At 34.3% G+C, this 21449-nt stretch overlaps 1 protein-coding gene across 3 annotated transcripts in view; it reads right to left on the bottom strand.

Moving 5' to 3' along the window:
- The window catches only part of GPATCH2 (G-patch domain containing 2), a 202561-nt gene that overhangs the window by 170358 nt on the left and 10754 nt on the right, over window positions 1–21449 (bottom strand). For 2 of the 3 annotated variants that reach the window (XM_054478228.1, XM_054478238.2), the window contains exons 2-5: window positions 20625–21341; window positions 14896–14957; window positions 11527–11709; window positions 10959–11038 (exon numbers count right to left, since the gene is read on the bottom strand). In XM_054478228.1, the coding sequence (XP_054334203.1) occupies window positions 10959–11038; window positions 11527–11709; window positions 14896–14957; window positions 20625–21341 (1042 nt within the window). Of the gene's footprint in view, window positions 1–8812; window positions 10831–10958; window positions 11039–11526; window positions 11710–14895; window positions 14958–20624; window positions 21342–21449 lie in introns of those variants that run through there. The other variant, XM_054478247.2, reaches the window with a different exon arrangement.

Below are 21449 nucleotides of genomic sequence, written 5' to 3'. Positions count from 1 at the left end.
GGCTATAAAAATGTAAGGCTATGAGATACTACACTAGGGTAGTGACAGATGAAATTGAAAAGAAGGGGCTGCTATGAAAGATAAAGAAATAAGGCGCAGACTTGTCTAGATGTGGCAAGAGTGGAGGAAGAAAAAGATAACACATAAAACCAAATGTTACGTTGAAGGACCAAAACCCACTTAGGATCAATGCTTCCCTTAACAAATGTTAGGTCTCTTTTTTTGCTCCCCTTTTCTCAATTAATTTTCAGTAACTAAACTGTAAGGTACTTCAGGACAAATTTTGTATCCCCAGCCCCTTGGACAATGAAGACATCCTAAGTCTTCATGACATGTGCATAGAGCTGAACCAAAAATTTTATAGTTGAAAACACAATTAGGCAAGATATCAAGTTTCTGAGTCAAATGTAACATATACTTATTTATTCATCTGACAAATGATACAAAATACTTTTGTGAATTTTTTATAAAGTATTTTTGTGAATTGAAAAATTAGAAGAATTTATTAAGGATATATGTAAATGAGATAAAATGAGATGAAATCTAAGTAATAAACATTTAGTTTTTAAAGAACAGTTTCTAGACTGAATACTTCAAAATCGATTCAAATCTAAAACACCTCAAAAAAACCAAGTAGATACCATTAAATGTTACTACATAGTCATGTCACTTAAAGATAAACACTCCTGCAAGTTCAGAATTGTATGGACCTGGAATACTTCAATAGTAAACTGTCTATGACCAAATATGAGATTTAAATATGAAGTTCTAAGAGGAAGATTAATGACACAAGTCAGTACTCCTTTGGTATGGAAAAAAAAAAATCAAATTGCCCCCATTAAGTACTGGTCAGTGTTTCAGATAATTGGGACTGAACAACAAAAATTTTACAAGTTTTATTGGCTTAAAACATACATAAGTACCTGTTGGCATCTCTGGTTTATCAGAATCCCCTTTCCTGGATGTCAGTCAACAAATAACTGGTTGGCATTCTCTAACTATAGTAAAGAAAACTCCTATCTAGACGATTTCATTATGAATTTTCAGTTCTTCAAATTCACCTTCAGTTGGAGGACTTGCAGGTGACTTCCGTATAGAAAGTGCTTGTTAAATATTATTTGGAAGTGTTCTACCCATCATGGATTTTGAACTTTTCTGATATTAGATATCTGACATATCTGAAGGGAAAGTAGAAAACCGAATTTTATAGACCATCAGAATAATTGTATCAGCAACATAAAAGGCAGAAAAACAGAATAGGAGCTTCCTAGAAAGTAAAATGTTTGCAGCATTTCTGTTTCCCTGATTTTGATTTTTAAAAAATAATAATAATGGGGACTATGGCAATGTCATCACCATTTTAAAAGACAACTAAAAAAAGGTGTTGCATCTTCATCTGTGAAGTCAAATGGTTACAAATCAGCAGCCTTAATTTTGAAAGAAAGAGCATTTTAAAACACATTTCAAAGGTTTGTTAGGATACAAAAGAGAAGAAAAGTTTTAAAATGATGATCATAGTCTAAGACGTATTTTTAGAAAACCTCACATTTGCAAATTCAATGTTTTTAAAGACATTCATTAAAAAGTCCATAGATCACATATATCTCGAAAACAAAAAAGTAAAATAAGTCATTTCTTTACCAATAAAGTAATGACTTAAGAATTTGTATGCAAATACTAACGTGAGAAAAATAAAACAAAGAAAGCATGGTATTTCATGCACTTTTAAAAAGGTAATAAAAAGACTAGTTGTACTGCATAATATTTAAGTAGCCATGAAAGCAGAAGAGTAAACTGGTAACCTCTGTAGGGAAGTTCTTACATATTAAATTTCAGGACATACATTACGATGAAATCTAAAGGGAACATCCAAAATGCTATATAAATATTTAGCATCTGTAAACTTTCTTTAAAAAAAATCATTCAAAAGTTACAAAGAAACGATAAGTGTTTGAGGTGATGGACATCATAATTAATCTCATTTATTACATATTGCTTACGTGTTTCAAAATATCACATTATCCCATAAATATGTATAATTATTACTTTCTCAATTAAAAAAATAAACATAAAGGCAAAAAAAAATTCAGAAGCATTAGTAGTAAAGCTGTACCTGGTAAACAAAAGTGCCTTTTTTGCTATTCACAGGCCTATCCATACTGACATTTAAAAGCTTTGGGCAATCTGATCAGGAATCAGGAGAGACGGCTAAAACCCAGCCCACCAACTTCTTGAATGAACAGGTATGAATAATGTACACCCTTGCTCCTTTCCCCAGTTGTTATAAGGGCAATTAGAAGAAAGGCACTAGACTGTCCAAGGCTGAAAATTCCAGCCTGCGAATCATATTCTCTCCAATCAACTTCATATCCTATAATTCTCTAACATTTACCCTGCTTAATTTTCCCCATGTCCATTTTTATTTCCTTATTCTCCTCCCAACCTCCACCAGGTTTATTTTTATTCATTAAAATGTAAGCTTCAAGAGATCATATCTAACTTGTTCATCACTAACACCCAAGGCCCAGCAGCATCTGATACTGGTATTACCTAGCATCAAAAATCTGTTAAACGAGTGGCTGTCATGCAAGAGTTGATCAGAATATCAGGTCCAGTAAAAACTTAAGGGTTCAGTCTAGTCCATGGATCCTACCTACTGTAGAATAGGCATGGATCTTAGCCTCCTGATATAGTCTGAACTTGTAATTACCTAATGTACTCTCTATACTGCTGCCCATGTAATCTTTTAAAAAACAAATCTGATAATTTTTAACCCCTTGGAGATTACATGGGTTCAAATGCATTCCTATGGACCACAACGTCCATAAGGACCTAACCCCTGACCACATTTTCAGCCAAAACCTCCCTGCTACATACCACTCCACACAAGCATATCTTATATCTCAGTAATACTGGATTCATGGTTTCCTGAATACCCCATGCTGTTTCAAACTTAATCCTTGACCATGCCTTTCTGTCTGCCAATTTCCCTCCCCAATCAGTTGGTAAGCTCTAACTCATTCTCGAAGTCTCAGCTAAAACAGATCAAACTCCTTTAAGAGGCTTTCCCAGAGTTTTGCTAAGTTACATGAGAAAGGAGGGGAAAGGAATATAAGAAATACAGAGGATATCATCACAGCTGAACTAAAATAGCAATGTGACAGCTATGAGGCACATTGTAAAACAGGTTGGAGAGATAATGAGGGACCATGGAGGTCAGGCAGGGAGAACAACCTGAAACAGATCAAGCAAGCAGACCAGAAGGTGCTAGATTAGATCAGCAAAAAGGTACTATAGACTACCTGAGAAACATACAAAGGGAAGAAAGGGTGAAAATGGAGGACTGGGTTCCAGTGATTAATCTGATAGAAGCAGTAAAACATTTCATTATCATTTTTATTATGGCACACATCTTGATTGTGCTTGCCATTCAAGATACAAAGAATGCTTGTGAGTATTTCAAAAATAACTCACACTTTGTAACCAGGCATTTTGTAACCAAGAAATGAAGACTACTTTATGAAGAGAATTTATTTATATTTATTAATATTAGCAACATGACAGAAATATGACTTCTGAATCGTATTAATTTTGGCTTGTCAAAGGAAGAACATGTAATAAACTGTTTAAGTTGTAAACATTAATGTATATTATAGATATGTTAATAAGATTAATGAAAAAATATACATAAATACCCCATAGAAAAGTGTCTGGCACATAGTGAGTAAGCATCATTGTGTCTAATTACTAAAATACTAACATTCACTTTGCAAGGTTCCAGATTTCTGAAGCATCACAAACCGAAATGACAATGAAGTCTATGAAGTCAAGCAAATTCAAAGACTAAGTTATCAGAGAAGCAAGAACCAATATTTTAAACATATGGAAAAATATACGTTGTCAATTTTGGTAACATTAAAATACCAAGATTGAACACCTGTTTATATAATTTTTCCTAAAGGGTTTTCAAGACTAAATATGGAGAATATAATAAACATTAAAATACTGTTAAATGAACAAATTTACTACTGTATTGACACTATTTAAATTTGTAAATATCTGCTCTTTTAATAAAGCATAATACAATAAGAATATCAAGACAAACAGATATTTAATAGAACTGAATGAAAAATTGTTCGAGTCATATTTTCAAATAACTATGGATATTAAATTTTTATGATACCGAATCTACAGTTGTAAATGACATCAAAATAGAGAATTTATTTATTTATTTATTTATATTTTTTTTGAGATGGAGTCTCACTCTGTTGCCCAGACTGGAGTCCAGTGGCATGATCTTGGCTCACTGCAACCTCCACTTCCTGAGTTTAAGTGATTCTCCTGCCTCTGCCTCCCTAGTAGCTGGGATTACAGGCACATATCACCATGCCCTGCTAATTTTTGTATTTTTAGTAGAGACAGGGTTTCACCATGTTGGCCAGGCTGGTCTTGAACTCCTGACCTTAGGTGATCCATCTGCCTTGGCCTCCCAAAGTGCTGTGATTATAGGTGTGAGCCACCGTGCCTGGCCCAAAATAGAGAATTTTAAATCAAAGAGACTGTATTAAAATGTCTGTTGTAAAAGAAATATTTATTATAATTCTATTAAGTTGTACTTTTCTAAGATACAGAATCAAGTTATCTCAAAATAAGTTATTTAAAAAAGTGTCAGTTTCTGGCTAGGCACAGTGGCTCACGACTGTAATCCTAGTACTTTGGGAGGCCGAGGTGGAAGGATCACCTGAGGTCAGGAGTTTGAGACCAGCCTGGCCAACATGGTGAAACTCCATCTCTACTAAAAATACAAAAATTGGCAGGGCATGGTGGCACACAAATGTAGTCTCAGCTACTAGGGAGGCTGAGGGAGGAGAATCACTTGAACCCGGGAGGCAGAGGTTGCAGTGAGCCGAGATCGCGCCACTGCACTCCAACCTGGGTGACAGTGAGACTCCATCTCAAAAAAAAAAAAAAAAAAGTATCAGTGTCTAATGTGAAATCTGGATCTTAAACTGATTTTGAAATAAGATAAAAACAAAATTAATATATAGTAATAGATTAGAATATACATGATATATATTTAAAATATAACAGTTTAAAAACACTTTCTTCTTGTATTCTCCAAAGTATCCCAAAATGTCTTACAGATACAAACATATATCAGTTCACAGGGGTTAAAATAAAGCATTTCACTAGTGAATTCCACTCAAAAAATGTTAGATAATCAGTCATGGTCTAATTACAGTTGAGGACATAGGCTGTGTGTATTTTTTAAAATCATTTTAGATTTGCTTTCTATCGTAACAGTTTTCCTTTCTCTTAGACTATCAGGTTCCCTTATGTAAATCAATTGCATTTTAAATGGCCCTTCTGGCCTAGTGTGGTGGCTTATGCCTGTAATCCCAGCACTTTGGGAGGCCGAGGCCAGTGGATCACCTGAGGTTAGAAGTTCGAGACCAGCCTGGCCAACATGGCGAAATCCTGGCTCTACTAAAAATACAAAAGTTAGCTGGCGTGGTGGCAGGCACTTGTAGTCCCTGCTACTGGGGAGGCTGAGGCAGGAGAATCGCTTGACCCTGGGAGACAAAGGTTGCAATGAACTGAGATCTGCCACTGCACTCCAGCCTTGGCAACAGAGCAAGGCTCTGTCTCAAAAAAAAAAAAAAATTAAAAAAAATTAAATGGCCCTTCTGTTGTAAAAGGCTATAAAGTAGACTAAATATTCCTACTCTAGTTTCCTAACAAAAGTGGAGCAAGACATACAGAGTAAATCATTACAGTATGATTGTCATTAACAAAATGCCACTCATGTAATCCTGGTTTTCTATGACTTCACCGAAGAAAATACAATATTCTTTTTCTCTTATAGAATGAACTGACTCAAGATTCTAAACAGATACAAATTATTGTGTTCAGAGTTTTTGTATAGTGAATGTAAACAGTATGCTTATTTGTACAGCATGATAAATTGGATTAAGAGCTAATGTTCACATTTTTTTCAGATTTTTGAACTTGATAAACATGTATAAATAGTCAATTAAATCAGATTCATTTTCTTTGGCAGAATAACCACCAATACCAGCACCAATGTATTCTTATTCCAACCGTACAGAAAAGTGAACTGAGGCAATTATAAAACTTTTAAACAAATTTCTATCACTCTTGTGTAAAATTTCTATGTAATATTTATGTTGGCCTTCAACAACTGTGTTTTAAGCTGAGTCATTTATTTCCTGATCTTTCAAAAGACTACACAATTTGAATGCGGAGTTTCAGTAGACCAATGTAACACCTGTTGAAAGACCATTAATTCAAATCAAAAAAGAATTTTAAAAAGCTCTCACCTACAAAAAACACTAATTTTTTAGGATGCATAGGAATAGGATATATCTTGGCTATCTGGAATGTATGCTTACATAAGGTTACTTGGATTCACTTTATAGGTACTATATCCCAAAACTGATTCTGGCATCATTATTCTGAGAAATATTATTCTGAATTGAGTTTAGTGCACAAACTATGGAAATATAAGAGATTCGGGCTGAATCTCCTGGATAACAGCCTCCGCATATCCCTTGAAATTAATTACCATTTGCTTCATTCTCCTAAAAGTGGGGAATAAGAGATGCTAGTTAGCTGGGTTTTAACAAACTGGTACTTTACTAGGATGGCAACAGTAATTCCTCTCAACACAAAAATCTCAGGACTCTTTGCATGCACATGAGCATAATTAATTTAAAAAATCAGATAGGTCAAGTAGATCAGGACCCAAATCTCCTGAACAGTATAGGTTCAGGAATAGCTATTAGACCTTCTCCCTCCATCATTTAAGCTAAATGAATAGCTTAAATGATGGAGGGAGAAGGCCTATGTGCTCTGTGGTCAGGAGAAGAGTTTAGAACAGTTTCTCAGTTTGCAATTAAGTTTTGAGATTTAGTGGAGTGGCTGTCAACCTAAAATTTATTGGAAACTATGATTCACAGACCATATTAAAGAAAGAGGCCAGTTCAAATATAAATGAGGTATAAAAGAAACATAAAAGAATGCCATATAAAGTGCTTTAAATATTAAATGTAAAGGCAAATTTTATTTAAATATGAACAAGCCAGTTGCGGTGCTTCACGCCTGTAATCCCAACACTCCGAGAGGCTTCAGCCCAGGAGTTTGATATCAGCCTGGACAACATGGCAAAACCCCACCTCTACTAAAAATATAAAAATTAGCCAGACATGTTGGCACACGCCTGTAGACCCTGCTACTCGGGAGGCTGGGGTGGGAGCATTGCTTGAGCCTGAGAGGTCGCGGCTGCAGTGAGCCTTGATTGTGCCACTGCACTCCAGCCTGGGCAACAGAGCAAGACCCATCTCAAAAAAAAAAAGAAATACCAGAAAAGTTTAAGGTCCACAATTCTGCACTTTGACTCGTGATACAAATGTTCTCTAAGTTCCAGCTATTGTGTTGAATATATCTAATAATAGTAACTATCATTTATTTAATATATATTATGCACCAGAGATGGTGCTGGGCCCATTATGCATACACAATCTCATTTAAAAACCTGACGACACTTATGCAAAAGTAAGTATTGTCGGTATTTAACAAAAGGAGGGAAGGAGGTTCAAAATGTAACTACAACTAAAAAGAAGAATCAGAGTGTGGATTCACAAAGGTCTGACTTCAAAATCTATAAATTTTCTGCAATATCACTTTGCTCTCTATAAAACTAAATACAGTCAATCTCGTTCCCATTGTGGATTCCGTATTTTTAAGTCGGCCTGCCTGCTAAAATTTATTTGTTAACCCCAAAATCAATACTCACAATTCCTGACTTTTGTAGTCATTCAGTAACATGTACAGAGCAATGAAGCATGTTGAGTTGCCTGACATACACGTGCATTCCTACCAGAGGTCAGTAAGGTGACTTTCTTCCTACTTGTTTAAACTATCATACTGTAAACATATGTCCTTTTTGTAGTCTAAATTAGTACCAGAGTTTTTTTTGCATTGTTGTGCTTTTTGTGGGTGATTATTCTGTTTTAAATAGCCCCTTGTATAGTGCTGAGAAATGCCGTCTAGTGCTCCTAAGTGCAAGAAGGCTGGGATGTGCCTTATAGAGAAAAGACTTGATGAGCTTTGTTCAGACATAAGTTATAGTGCTATTGGCCGTGAGTTTGATGTTAGTAAGTCAACAATATATATTAAATGTCTCTAAACACAAACATAAACAAAACAAGGTTATCTATTGATCAGTTGGTGAAAATGTTGTGACCAGAGGCTTCCAGGAACCTAACCCTGTCTTTCCCTTAGGAGCTATGATTCAGTATTCCCTAACTCAATGTTTTCAGCAAGTGTTTAGAATACAGTTACGGCAAATAGTCAGAATCAACTATAATACAACTGAAAACTTTCCCCCTAAAAATGTTTACATTGATATTTCAGTAAAAGATTCTTCCTCTGTCATTTCCTTCAAAGATACTACATCATTATATTTATGCAGTCATCATTCATCCACTTAAGAAATCTTTTGTTGGCCTTCTGTTTAATGGGTTGCAGCTCCATGTGTTTTACTTTGCTCAGAAAATTAATCTCTCTTAAAAACAATCTGGCTTTCCAGTGTGAAAGTTTAAGGCAATTAAATTTCACTTCTTATTACCAGATGTCATGGGTACTGTGTAAAGACGACTGTTTTGTGAGATTATGATTTTTAAAACTAGATATTATAGTTATACATAATATAAACAGCATAAGCAACAACAACAACGAAAACTTAGCAAAGGAAATCAGAGAAATATCAGCACAAATTGGAACTCTTACCTTTCTTGCCCAAGTCAGAGATTTTATTGAAAAAAAAATTACAGTACTTAAAAATTCAAACAAGGACAATTCAGGGTTGAAAGAAAGAAAACCCGAAGGAGTCCACTGTCTTCAGTAAAATTTTAAATACAAAAAACATAGACCAGAAAAACAGCTTATGGCCTAATGCACTAGTTCCATGATAAACACACATATATAGTATGTCTCCATCAAGTGAAACTTAATCACCTTTTTACAATTTAGAGAGGGAAGGCAGCTTTTAGTATGGTTAAGCCATGTATCATCAATACCATGAAGCTAGCCTATCAGTTGTAATAGCTTCTATAAAATACCACAGTGAGATTGCAATAAGCCTAGAAAATGGGCTACAAATCCCAGCTATGCTCAAGCAAGCAGTGAACCAAAAATAAAAATAGGTAAAACTGAACCAAGAACTAGATAGCATTCATCTAGATTCATGATTGATAAGGCAAAGTTCATAGGCCAAGGTTTTAAAGTGACTTATTCAGATCTAAAAGACAGTCATTATACAAAATAAAACAAAAGCATTTATGTAATCCAGAAAAAAAACATGAATTTTCACTCCAAAGACATAGCACAGAAAAGCTTACTTACAATTACCAACACCACACTATTGTACCTTTAAATATCACTTTAAATATGCAAAGGTAAAGCGACTCAAAGTTGCATTTTACCATTTTTAATCTCTCCAAATTAGACAAGCAATCTAAAAGGAGATGTCACACATTCCTGCTTAATGCATTTGCTGAAATCTTTCAGATTTTAAAAAACTTTAGGTAAAAGCAATGGCAACTTGAAGTTTCTTTTCCAATCATATTTAAGTTAGCCATTAAATGCTGAATTAACAATTAGTCCATACAATAATATAAAAATACACATATTAAATCACATTGTTTTTCATTATTGAAGCTTAATAAAAATATCATTTTAATATAACCATTTTGAAGAACTCAAATGGCTGAACTTATTATAGTGTCTAAATTATACCATCAATAGAAACATTACATTTTCCCCCCAGTTGGTGAAAATGAGCTCATGCAAGTATTTCTGACACTCACAGTGACACATATGGTCTGCCATTCTAAAGATGTACAAGCAGCTCTCACTTTTAAACATGACAATATGATTCAGAATCACACAGTATTTGTTAAAAATACCAGCTTTCACATGTTTGATTAAGCTCTAAACCAAAATAATAATTTTGATGTGTTTCAGGTATCAGACAAAGCAGATAATTTAAAAGGTAAATGATTCTACTAGTGCAGACTAGTTATCACTGTGGCTAAATTAAAACGAAGATGATTTTTGCAGTACAATGAAAGCTATACTATAAAATACAATGAGTTTGCAATACAGAGCAGATTACCCAAGTAGGAAGGAAGCTGAACAAAATACAAACTCCAGCAAAGATTATCAACCTTACCTACTACTCATCTTAGCCCTTGTTAAAATACCCTGAGTAAAATGCAAATATTTTAAATAATGCTGGTTATATAAGACTTCTCTAAAAATGAACCATAAATGTCAATGCATCATGATTTTTATTTACAACAGTCAGATATGTAAAAATTAATTCTTAATCAGTCACAATATAAACATTAAGGAATACTTGTCGATCTGGAAGTTTAAAATTTTCTAGCTTTGTTAGCATTTTGGCAAAGCACGTATACATAAATGGATTCAATGTAAAAAAAAAAAACCATAAAAGAGAAAAATATATAATTTACAGTAGTTTCTATCCACCCTGGGCCAACCTAAATCCCTAGAAAGCCTCCCCAGTCAGGTTCACTTCTGACTAAAAGGAAGAATACCAGTCCTCCAGCAAAAACAGCCCCATCTTTTCATCAAAGAGGCTCTCACTTCAATGATATTCCTCCAGGGAAGAGGACAGGAGCCAGGTTCCCTCGAATGTCATTCCCCAGATGTTCAAAACGTAACTAATTTATTAGCATTAGAAGATTTGGTTTATAGGGGAATCTCACTGGTCCAGTTTGTAGCCTACAAAAAAATGGATTATTTTTAAGTTTAACATTAGAATATGAATAAAGGATGAGGATGTGGCTTTTTATTCCATAGAAATGGAAACATTTCCAAACATGACAATTACACAAAAAAAGTATGCCTACCATTGAAGTTGGAGTCCCTCCAGATTTTTTAATATTCTTTGAAGACATTCCATGAAGGCGACTGAGTCTAGCTTGGAAACCTGGAAAATCAAAGTACTCAATTTAGAAGTTTTCTATGATCACTGAAGCATAGAAGAAGAAGAGGATCCTATCAATAGAGAATGAAAAGTAAGTTGGTGGTGGCAGTGAATGCCACGAATATTATTTGGGAAAATGCAAAACTCACACTTAAAAAAACTGAAGCAATGCCTAGCAAAGTACTAAGGCAGTCAGCACTTAACTAGCCAGTGTTTAATCACTAGAGTAATAAATACCCATTTTCTTTTTTCTGAATTAATATTCTTATCATGTCAACATTTTCTCAATGAGCCTAGCAAGAAAGCAAGTCAATTTTTCTAATAATTTGAAAGCATGATAAATGTAGTAGCTATATTAGTGGCCAATATGTTTCTTTATAGCATCTTGTGTTTACATTCTCTAATTTCCACTTTATCTTATCCTCCTTGAATGAATATTCCTAGACTGACCTTAAACCCATTATATCTACCAGGGAGCCAGTGCTACTGACCTCTTCTGCTTGGGTGTGACATAAGGGGAAAAGAACCAGTTAAGATACTTTCAAAGACAGGATCTGGTACATTTTTGTCTAGCTCAGTAGGATCTTCCTTTTCCCACCAGGGCACGACTCCAGTGATACCACATGCTCCACCTGATTCCTTTTCGTAGAACCAGTCACTCTGTTCATCATCACCTGTGCAAATGCAAGAAACCCCCCCCACCAAAGATTCAGTTTTATCATCCAGTTACACAATTAGTCTTGTCAGGTAATAAAAATACAAGATAGCAGTTAAATTTGAATTTAAGATCAATGACTAACTTTTAATATAAGTATTATATACTTGCACTAAATTTTTGGTGGAAATATGTCTAAGTACTGCATGGGACATAGCTGTACTAAAAAATTATGTGTTATTTACCTACAATTTAAATTTAATTGGGGATCCTATGTTTTATTTGACAACTGCATATATAATCTATAAGGAAAACTTTTTATTTTATACCACAGCTTCACTTAAGAAATGTTATCTTAAGACTGTAAGAACTGCCAGCAACAAAAACACAAAATATTATGTCTTAGAACCAATTTTAAAATGTGAAAAACAATAATAAACCGGTTAATCCTTTGGCAAAAACGATTAGAAAATCCATTTAAGTTACTACCCCTTCCACGTTAAGAAAAAACAAACCTTAATCTGCTCCCGGGAATTAAAAAGTATTAAAACTGTGGAACCCTTTCTTTGCAGCGGATATAGGTATATAATTAGCTTAATTTCATGATTTGTATGGAGTGTAAAAGGGGAAACAATCATGAACAGACGTGACTAAATGAAATTAATCCAATTAAGCTCATTAAGAAATAGTTTTGAAAAAGTTGATTTTAAATGAAAAGTGACAATACCTTAGAGTTTATGAAGAAACTATATTAAATAATCGAGATGTTTTTGCCCAACACTATCCAGTAATTCTGACTTTTGGGAACATCCATGAGCGTAACCATGGAACAATAAATGGTCAATTGAAAATTCAGTTTGAAATGTGCCATAGGTGAGAATCAGTATTTTGTTTTTTGAAGAAAAAGTAGTTATGAAGAGACAAAAACACAGAAGACAGATGGCTTTTAAAAGAAAGAGACACAGGCCAGGCATGGTGGCTCATGTGGTAATCTCAGTGCTTTGAGAGGCCAAAGTGGGAGGATCATTTGAGGTCAGGAGTTCCAGACCAACCTGGGCAAGATAGCGAGACCCTGTCTCTACAAAAAGATTAAAAATTAGCTGGGCATGGTGACATGCACCTGTAGTCCTAGCCACTCAGGAGTCTGAGGCAGGAGGATCCCTTGAGCCCAGCAGTTTGAGGTTACAGTGAGCTATGATCGCACCACCAGCCCTCCAGCCTGGACCACAGGGTGAGACCTTGTGTTAAAAAAAAAAAAGAGAGAGAAAAGAAAGGAAAAACAGAAAGAAACAAACAGCATTTTGAAGATGATCTGCGATTCATTAAAGTCTCCTTCCCTTGATTATGAGAAGCCACCACTAATTCTGGTTTCTAAGAGGGTCGTCGTAATTGTCATAAACTTTTTCCCTTTAGAGAAAGATATTTCTGATTTCTAAAATCTCTTACAACAGACATCTTTAAAGGAAAACTAAAAATACTCAAGCTTCAGTTGAAAATTATTTTATGAGAAATAGCTATATTTCAACTAAGATGCAATGAAAAATTAAAGGCATTTCATAAACTAGAGTCATCAACTTTTTTCTACTGGGGAATTAATAAAATAAAAATTTTCAAAAAACACAATAGCACTTAGATATCAGGACTTTTACTGAGCTTTACATTAAAATTACACAGATCAGGTTTAAGCATAAGAAAAAACAGGGCCTCACTTGAAACTGACTACCATATATCTGAATTCCAACACTATTACAGAAAAATAAAGTTATTTGATTTTTGATGTAATACACAACTTTATTATTCAATAGGGAAATCAAATAGTCATTGATTAAGAACTTGCTCTGAAATCAGACAGACCAATTAGAATTCTAGTGTCTGTAACATCAAGAAAGTTACTTCAACTCTATTAGAGTCAGTTTCTTCATTTTAAAAACTTGGGAATCTCAAAGGGATTTTTAGAATTAATTAAAAACTTAAATGCAAGAAAAACACTTAGCAATGTGAAACATAGTAAGTTCACAATAAATGCTAGCATATCATTCTAAGCCTTTCCATACTTATCAAAGATTGATAGGCTTGTCAAAGTTATTTTTTTACTTTTTTCCATTTCATTTTATTTCATTACCAATATCAGCATTTATAATACAATCCTGAGTAAAGATCTGTATTTTAACGAGAATTTAAGTATATTATCAAGGTGCTTACCCTCGCATTTAGCCCCAGCATTCTAACATATTTCAGCAAAGTATCAACTTTAAAGTCCACGGTCTTTCAAATAGTTATGTACCTATTCATTTAGGACAAATAGTTTACAAGTAGGCAAAAAAGAATGATCACTTATGTTTTTTGTACTGCCAAAAGGATGAACAGACTAAGAAAAAAAGTGTAGGAGGCTACTTTGTCCTTTTCTTATAACATCATTAACTAAATTTATAATTTAAAATTTATATTAGTGTTTTTCACTTGGAACTTACTGTCTTCCTCTAATGTATTCTCAAGAAAGGAAGAAAACATTTGTGATAGGTATCTGTACGTATGATTTGCATGGAGTGTAAAAGGGAAACAATCATGAGCAGATGTGACTAAATGAAATTAATCCTATTAAAGATTAATCCTGCCCCCTTATTAAGGTTTTTTTAAATTTTTCATAGCTTCAAAATACTGCCATGTTACAGACTGAAGCTTCTGGAAGTTTCAAAGATGGAAAACATATAAGTTGCAAGACATTTCTGTTTAATGGTTTACAATATTGAATTCATAAAAATCATCTAATTACTTACAAACTGGATAGAATGAATAAATGTCACAGCTGAATAAAAATGACAAATGACTTGGAAATCCACCTTTATGAATGCTTAAACAGTTTTAAGTACATTTGGAATTAGAGAATGAGAACCAGTTTCTTTCAAACTTGCTAAAAGAGAGAAAATCAAAAAGGTACCTAGAGCTTTCTCAAACAAGATAATCCTTCCTTAATATTATTAGCTCCACATACCAGCTTTTGGAGATAATCAATTACTTAGGTCATAAAGACAGGACACCCTCCATAGCATATAAAAAACCAGCTACGATACTAAATCCTAGTTCACTAAGTAATATGTGTAAGGTAAATGGATTGCAGTCATCAACTTATGAAATAACCAGTAATAAGCTCCACTTTAGAATGAAGAAGTTTTTCCAAAGAGAGAAAAAAATATCATTTCAGTACCTTGTCTTCCCTCATCATTGGTAAACAATCCAGCATCAGTGCTGCTGAGACTGCTGGAATCACTGTAATAAGGAAAAAGAAAGAAACAGATCAAAAGAACAATTGATCTCTCAGTTGTAAAATTTTAAAGAGACATGGCAGCTCAGAGATGGAACTTAAACCTGACAAAGATCTGAAAGAAAATAAGATGATTTTTTTAAAATCAAACTGCTAATATCCTGGTTCCATTCACTACAGAGCATATTATTTTTGGCACATAAAACCACAGGAATCTAATGGGACCCTGACAGTAAGCCAGATGTGACTGCAACGAGATGCTGACACAGTTGATGCATTTTATTATGTGCTTTCATCAAATGCTCACTGCTCCTTTCTTACGCCATGCAATTGAGCTTGAGCCTGGAACACTACTGCTCAATAAAATGGGAAAAGTCTCAATCAAAAGCAGGCTAAGCCTTTCTTCAGCACATGAAATACAAGGGACTAGGATGAGATTACTTTTCATAACCACATTTGCAAATATTCTGGAGAAGACATTACTTAAGAATTCACAACAACTCTATTAGTTTGCAAGGAAGAAAAAAGTTTAAAATGGTGATAATCCATTATATCAAAGTTAAGGTCACTTTTAAGCAAAAAAAAAAGAATCTTACAAATATTAAGGAGGCAGTGTGCAAAAATAACACAGGTTCTCATTGCTCCCACAGAAGCTCCAGAGTCAAATCTAACATACAAATAAAACAAATAGCAGATATTGAATAACATAAACAAACTGTTACTATTTTAATAGAAGTAATGCTTATATGATAGTCTAGTTTAAAATACCAGGAGAACAAGGTCATATAATGAGAGGCTTAGCTTTTAAAGAAAATTTAGTGATGTTCTTTAAAAATTCTCATGTATTTTATTTTTACTGTAATTCTTAATTTTAACCAATCAGGAAATCATCCCTTTTTTTAATTAAAATACTTTTTCCATTAATATGTAGAATTCTATAATCTTATTTTTTAATAAGGCATCCTAACTTGTTTTAAAATATTTAAATTGAGAAGTTTAGGATTAAAATTATAGATGAGATCTAAATTCACATACATTTTCTGAATATAATTTGTTTCTGTTCGATTTCTTAAAAAATACATATTAATGAAGAATATAGGAATTTCTTAAGAGGCACATTCTTCCAAGGAGTTCTGAATTTAGACCTCTCTCTAGCTTTCTTCTAAATTAAGTGCATGTATGAAGCTCCCCATATTGCACAATTGGTAACGAAAAAATATTTTCTAAGAGCATCACAACCATATTCTTATTTATAAATATATATGCTCTTCTATGCACCATAATGTGAGAGTATTAAAATCACCTCAGAAACTATCTTTCTGACATTTCGCTGTCTAAACAACTATTGATACTTTCCTCTTTCCTGTGTGCCCCCCATTAACACAACTCAAATGAAGGGTCTCAAATACACCTCAGGTCACAGTTCCTTTTCTGAAACCCTTGAGGCAAAATGTATTTAAAATTCTGAATTATTCAAATTTTAGCAAGGTATATTCTAAACTGCCTCAGAGGAGTCTGAGATAGTACTCTATAAAACAGATTAATATGTTTTTTCAATTAAATGAATGAATATCCACATTAAGTACAGGTCAAATTAAATTTGGCCAAAATGAATTAGTTTTTCATAGCTTTTCAGACTTCCGATTTGCAGACAAAGCATTATGAATTGATGTGCTATTTTTTCTAGACCATGATCTTCTAATCTGAATTCAGATTTACCTCTCTCTAATCTATTCTACATACAGCCAGGTTCATCTTTTCAAAATAAAACAAGTTGACTAAAAGTAATGTGATATTCTGAAACCAAAAAAGGACATTAAATAACAGCAAAGGAAATTCTAATAAACTATGAACTTTACTTACAAATATATCAATTTGGTTTCATTAATTGTGAGAGATTAACCATAGTAATGTACAATATTAACAATAGGAGAAAGTGGATTTGGGATATATGGGAATGTGACATACATTAACTCTCTGAACTATCTTTACAACTTTTCTATAAATTTACGTCTATTCCAAAGAAAGCAGCTGATAAACTATGCACACACACATACACACACATGTACATTATAGAACAGTCTTCTATTCAAAAATTTAAAATTACTTCAACACTTGTTGAATTAAATTTAGATTTCAAGACTTTCTATGGATGGGCCTCCATCTAAATTCTTCTTATTCCCATCTCTGGTCCTTTTGTTTATGTTCTTTTCCCAGTGGTATGCCTATCTCCACTCTCTTCCCTCTCCACCTGTCCAAGCTCTTGAAGATATAAGGCAATCAGAATTCCCTCTCTTCCAGCTCTGAGTCCTTAATGATCCTTGTCCTACTTTGAGGTATGTTGGCATGTATGTATACAACATGTTTCTTGATTTACATTTCACCTCATTGATATTTAGAGTTGTTCCGTATACATTATGTACGTGTTTCTATGTTGAATAAATCAGAACAAGAACTTAAATAGAAACAAGCCTTTTATTTTCAGCAGCTGACAGTCATTGCGGCTTATCTCCAAGATAAGCCTTTTTAGAGATTCACCTTTTTAGAGTGAATTTTATAACATGGTATTTGGATGAGAATATATTCCACATACGCTGGATGAACAAATACATGTACACTAATATCAATCACTTGCTCCAATTTGTTCAATTCCTATATTTTCTGTAGAGTCCTCTTTCTCATTCATCCTCCCAAATAGTCAGTCAACCTCCCGTCAATTCTAACTCTTAAAATTGGTCTCAAATACTCTCAAACACTTAGTTCTCTCTGCTGTCATATCATAATTCACCTCCCACTTAAGCATGGACTGGAGGTCAAAGATAAACAAAATACAGCTGTAAAGATCATACTACCTTGAAAAAATGCAAATCAACTTGAGTTTCTTCACTGTTAAAAATTCTTCACTGATCCCATTGACTATAAGATGATAAAATCCAAACTATTTACCATAGCACATAGACCTCTGAGAAATGCTTTTTGCTGTAATTCTGATCCCACTTTATTTCTGGTAAAAACAAAGTATGTATTTTCATTTCACAATTCATGCCTTTGCACAAGCTGCTCCCTCTCTACCTATGAATCCCATTTCCCTCTCTTCTCTTGACTTCCTCAATTCCTGAACAAGTCTTACTACTTGTTTTAAAGCACAGTTCCCTTAGAAAGTCTTCCCTCACTAATACTTTCCACTCAGCACATTTCATTTTCATCATTTGCTTGCCTGGCTATCCCAGACTATGCAGCTGTTGAGAACAGAGTTTCCATTATTAGTCCAGGTGCTACCAGTGAAGAGTAAATTGTAGTTAATCATCAAATGTTTGTTAAATCTGACACACACACACACCTCACACACACAGCGAAGTTTCTCTTATTTATAAATCAACCCCAAGGAAATATAAAGCTTTTTGTAGTAGGAAAGCTTTGGAAGTAGTCTTGAAAACACTTATACTTGTTACCAAAATACCTTAAATATTTAGCAATCTTTGCACAGAAGGAATTTGCACTTAACTTTTAAGTGACAACAGAAAATAGTTTATAAATAAGTTTCAAATCGGAGAAAATATATTTTTTGACATTTATTCAAGAGTAAAAACATACTCTGAAAATGTGTACCTGGGCTGTTTGTGAACTGCTAGGTAGCCTGTTCATGCCTGGTAGATACTCAAATACTTTTTACAATGAAAAGAAATGAAAAATGGGAGTTTGATCTCATTTCCATTACCAGTTACATGTCCTATAAAAAAGCAGATCAATAAAAGCCAGAAATAAAAAAAAGGGGGGCAGCTTGCACAATGAATCCAAAAAGCAGGTAATCTAATTGTGAATAATCCAGAATTGAGTATGTTATGTCAGCTGCCACATACTCTCCCTCCCGGTAATTGAGTCAGACAATTACTTTCAAGTAAGGTTGAATGGTCTGAAGTCACAATGGCCTAATACAAATAATACTTATTTCCATATAAGAATGACAATTTTCTTGCAAGAAAAACAGATACGATAAACTTTTCAAAGCCCTCTGGAAACTTTTTTTTTTTTTTTGAGATAGAGTCTTGCTCTGTCGCAGTGGCGCGATCTTGGCGCTCTGTCGCAGTGGCGCGATCTTGGCGCTCTGTCGCAGTGGCGCGATCTTGGCTCTCTGTAATCTCCGCCTCCCAGGTTCAAGCAAAACTCCTGCCTCAGCCTCGTGAGTAGCTGGGACTCGGCGCACATTACCACTCGGCTAATTTTTGTATTTTTAGTACAGATGGGGTTTCACCATATTGGTCTGGCTGGTCTCAAACTCCTGACCTCAGGTGATCCACCAGCCTCAGACTACCAAAGTGCTGGGATTAAAGGCATGAGCCACCATGCTCAGACACATTTTTTTAATGTAAGTAATTTTTACTTCTTTAGAAAAATTATATGACTAGCACACCATGTCTAATAAAAGGATAATTCCATAAACTTTTACCAGGTCCCACTCACATTTACAAGCAAAAAAAAACCAAAAAACAAAATAAAAAATAAAAACCAAATAAAAGATTGATAGCTCACCACAATTCACACGATTAAAATGATCCCAGCCCTTGGGAGGCCAAGGCGGGTGGATCACTTGAGGTCAGGGGTTCAAGACCAGCCTGGCCAATATGGTGAAACCCTGTCTCTACTAAAAATACAAAAAAAAATTAGCCAGGCATGGTGGTGCACACAGGTGATCCCAGCTACTCCGGAGGCTGAGGCAGGAGAATCACCTGAACACAGGAAGTGGAGGTTGCAACGAGCTGAGATCACACCCTTGCACTCCAGCCTGGGAAACAGAGTGAGTCTCTATCTCAAAAAAAAAAAAAAAAAAAAAAAAGATACCAGCCCTATAAATTAAAAATCAAATACTCTTTCTCAGGCCATTATTTACAGACTGTCTTTTTCTGGCTCATAGTTCAGCATTCGGTTTTGCGGACCCATGCCTAAAAGGATAAAGTGTCAATACCTTCTCATTTCTTGCAAGTAGCATCACTTCATCATTTCAGTATAAACGAAAAATGATCACTTACCTTTTGATGCTGTCAAAACAGTACTTAACAATTATCATTATAGTATACCTGCTTCCTAGAATAGACAGATTAGATTTACTACCACAGGACCATTATTTTTCCTATTTTTCTAATGACAAAACCAGGTGTTTCTAGACTATAAATTGGGTTTTAAAATTCGTAAGTGATCAGAATTCCTAGAAAGCTCCAGATTTTTTATGTCAAGCCACATACATGTTGAAGTGGTATAAACTTTTGATGTTCAAGAATCAGAATAGATTAATGAATTGTGACACTCTAAAAAGTACCAAAAGCTAAAGGTCTATAATTAAACATATAAATAATTATATATCCAATTCTGAGTTACAAACGTGCTGTTATTCAAAAGCACATTCTTTTCCACTGAAAATCCATTTCCTTTTCTCCTTGTAGCTGAAAACTGAGTCATTATAATACAATCAAAAGACTTTGTGTAAATCAAACAAGCAATTTTGCTTTGTGCTAAACATCATAAATTATGAGGAAATATAACCATAGTTAAACAGTAATATCACTATCATTATTACAATTTATAATTATTTTAAAATAGAATTAATTAAAATATAAAACATTCAACCACAAACACTGGAGATAAATATTTTTATATTTAGAGAATATAAAAGTCACCTTTCACTCATGAGCTCATCTGACACTTTTTGCTCTTCACATTCCATTTTGTCCTTATTGGTCTGGCTCGTTTCCTCACTTTCTAAAACTACCCCTTCATCTTGGATTTTTGGTCCTTGTCTGATTATTTTCAACTTTCTTTTTTTGACTTTGTTCTTGGTAAATTCTTGATACTGGTAGGCTCTATCACTGTCCATGTCCTGATCTCTACAACCCTCAGGTGGCTGGGTCATTGTCCGTTTGTTAGAGATGTCCTGCGGGAGATCTACTGCCATGCGTTTTACCTTTCTCCTCCTGCGCAGAGTTCTATTCCCAACATTGTCCACAGCAAAATCAGACTCATGCCATAGAGGTCTTTTCCCTCGAACATTATTATTTAAGTTTGATGATGGCCTGCGCTTTGCTACTAACATTTGGTCATCAGAGTCACTGTGATCTTTTTTATTATTATTGTGATTCTCTCTATAGTCCTTGCTTGGTTCTTCTAAACTAGAATCAGAGCCTTCACTTAAGCAGTGACCAGTCTCCCATGGGTGATGCACATTATACGACCTCCGTTTTCTCCCTCTCCTTTTCCTTGCCTGGCGTTTCAGAGGGCAAGATATACTTCGAGAATGGTCTCCTGTTTCAGCAAATCCACCTCGAGCTTGCTCTGAGCTCTCTTCCAATGCTGAGACAAGGTCATGAACCAGCTCCTCCATGGTTCTACTGAAATGCCTTCATTTTTTAGAGAAAGAAAAAAGAAAATAGTCAATCTTAACCACAGTAACCTCATTTTCTATAACAGACAGTTCATTCTAAATTTGACAAAAATTAATAATGATT

Source organism: Pongo pygmaeus, chromosome 1 (genome assembly GCF_028885625.2).
Source record: "Pongo pygmaeus isolate AG05252 chromosome 1, NHGRI_mPonPyg2-v2.0_pri, whole genome shotgun sequence".
Classification (NCBI taxonomy): Eukaryota; Metazoa; Chordata; class Mammalia; order Primates; family Hominidae; genus Pongo; species Pongo pygmaeus.
This window is presented reverse-complemented; position numbering and strand designations above follow the sequence as displayed.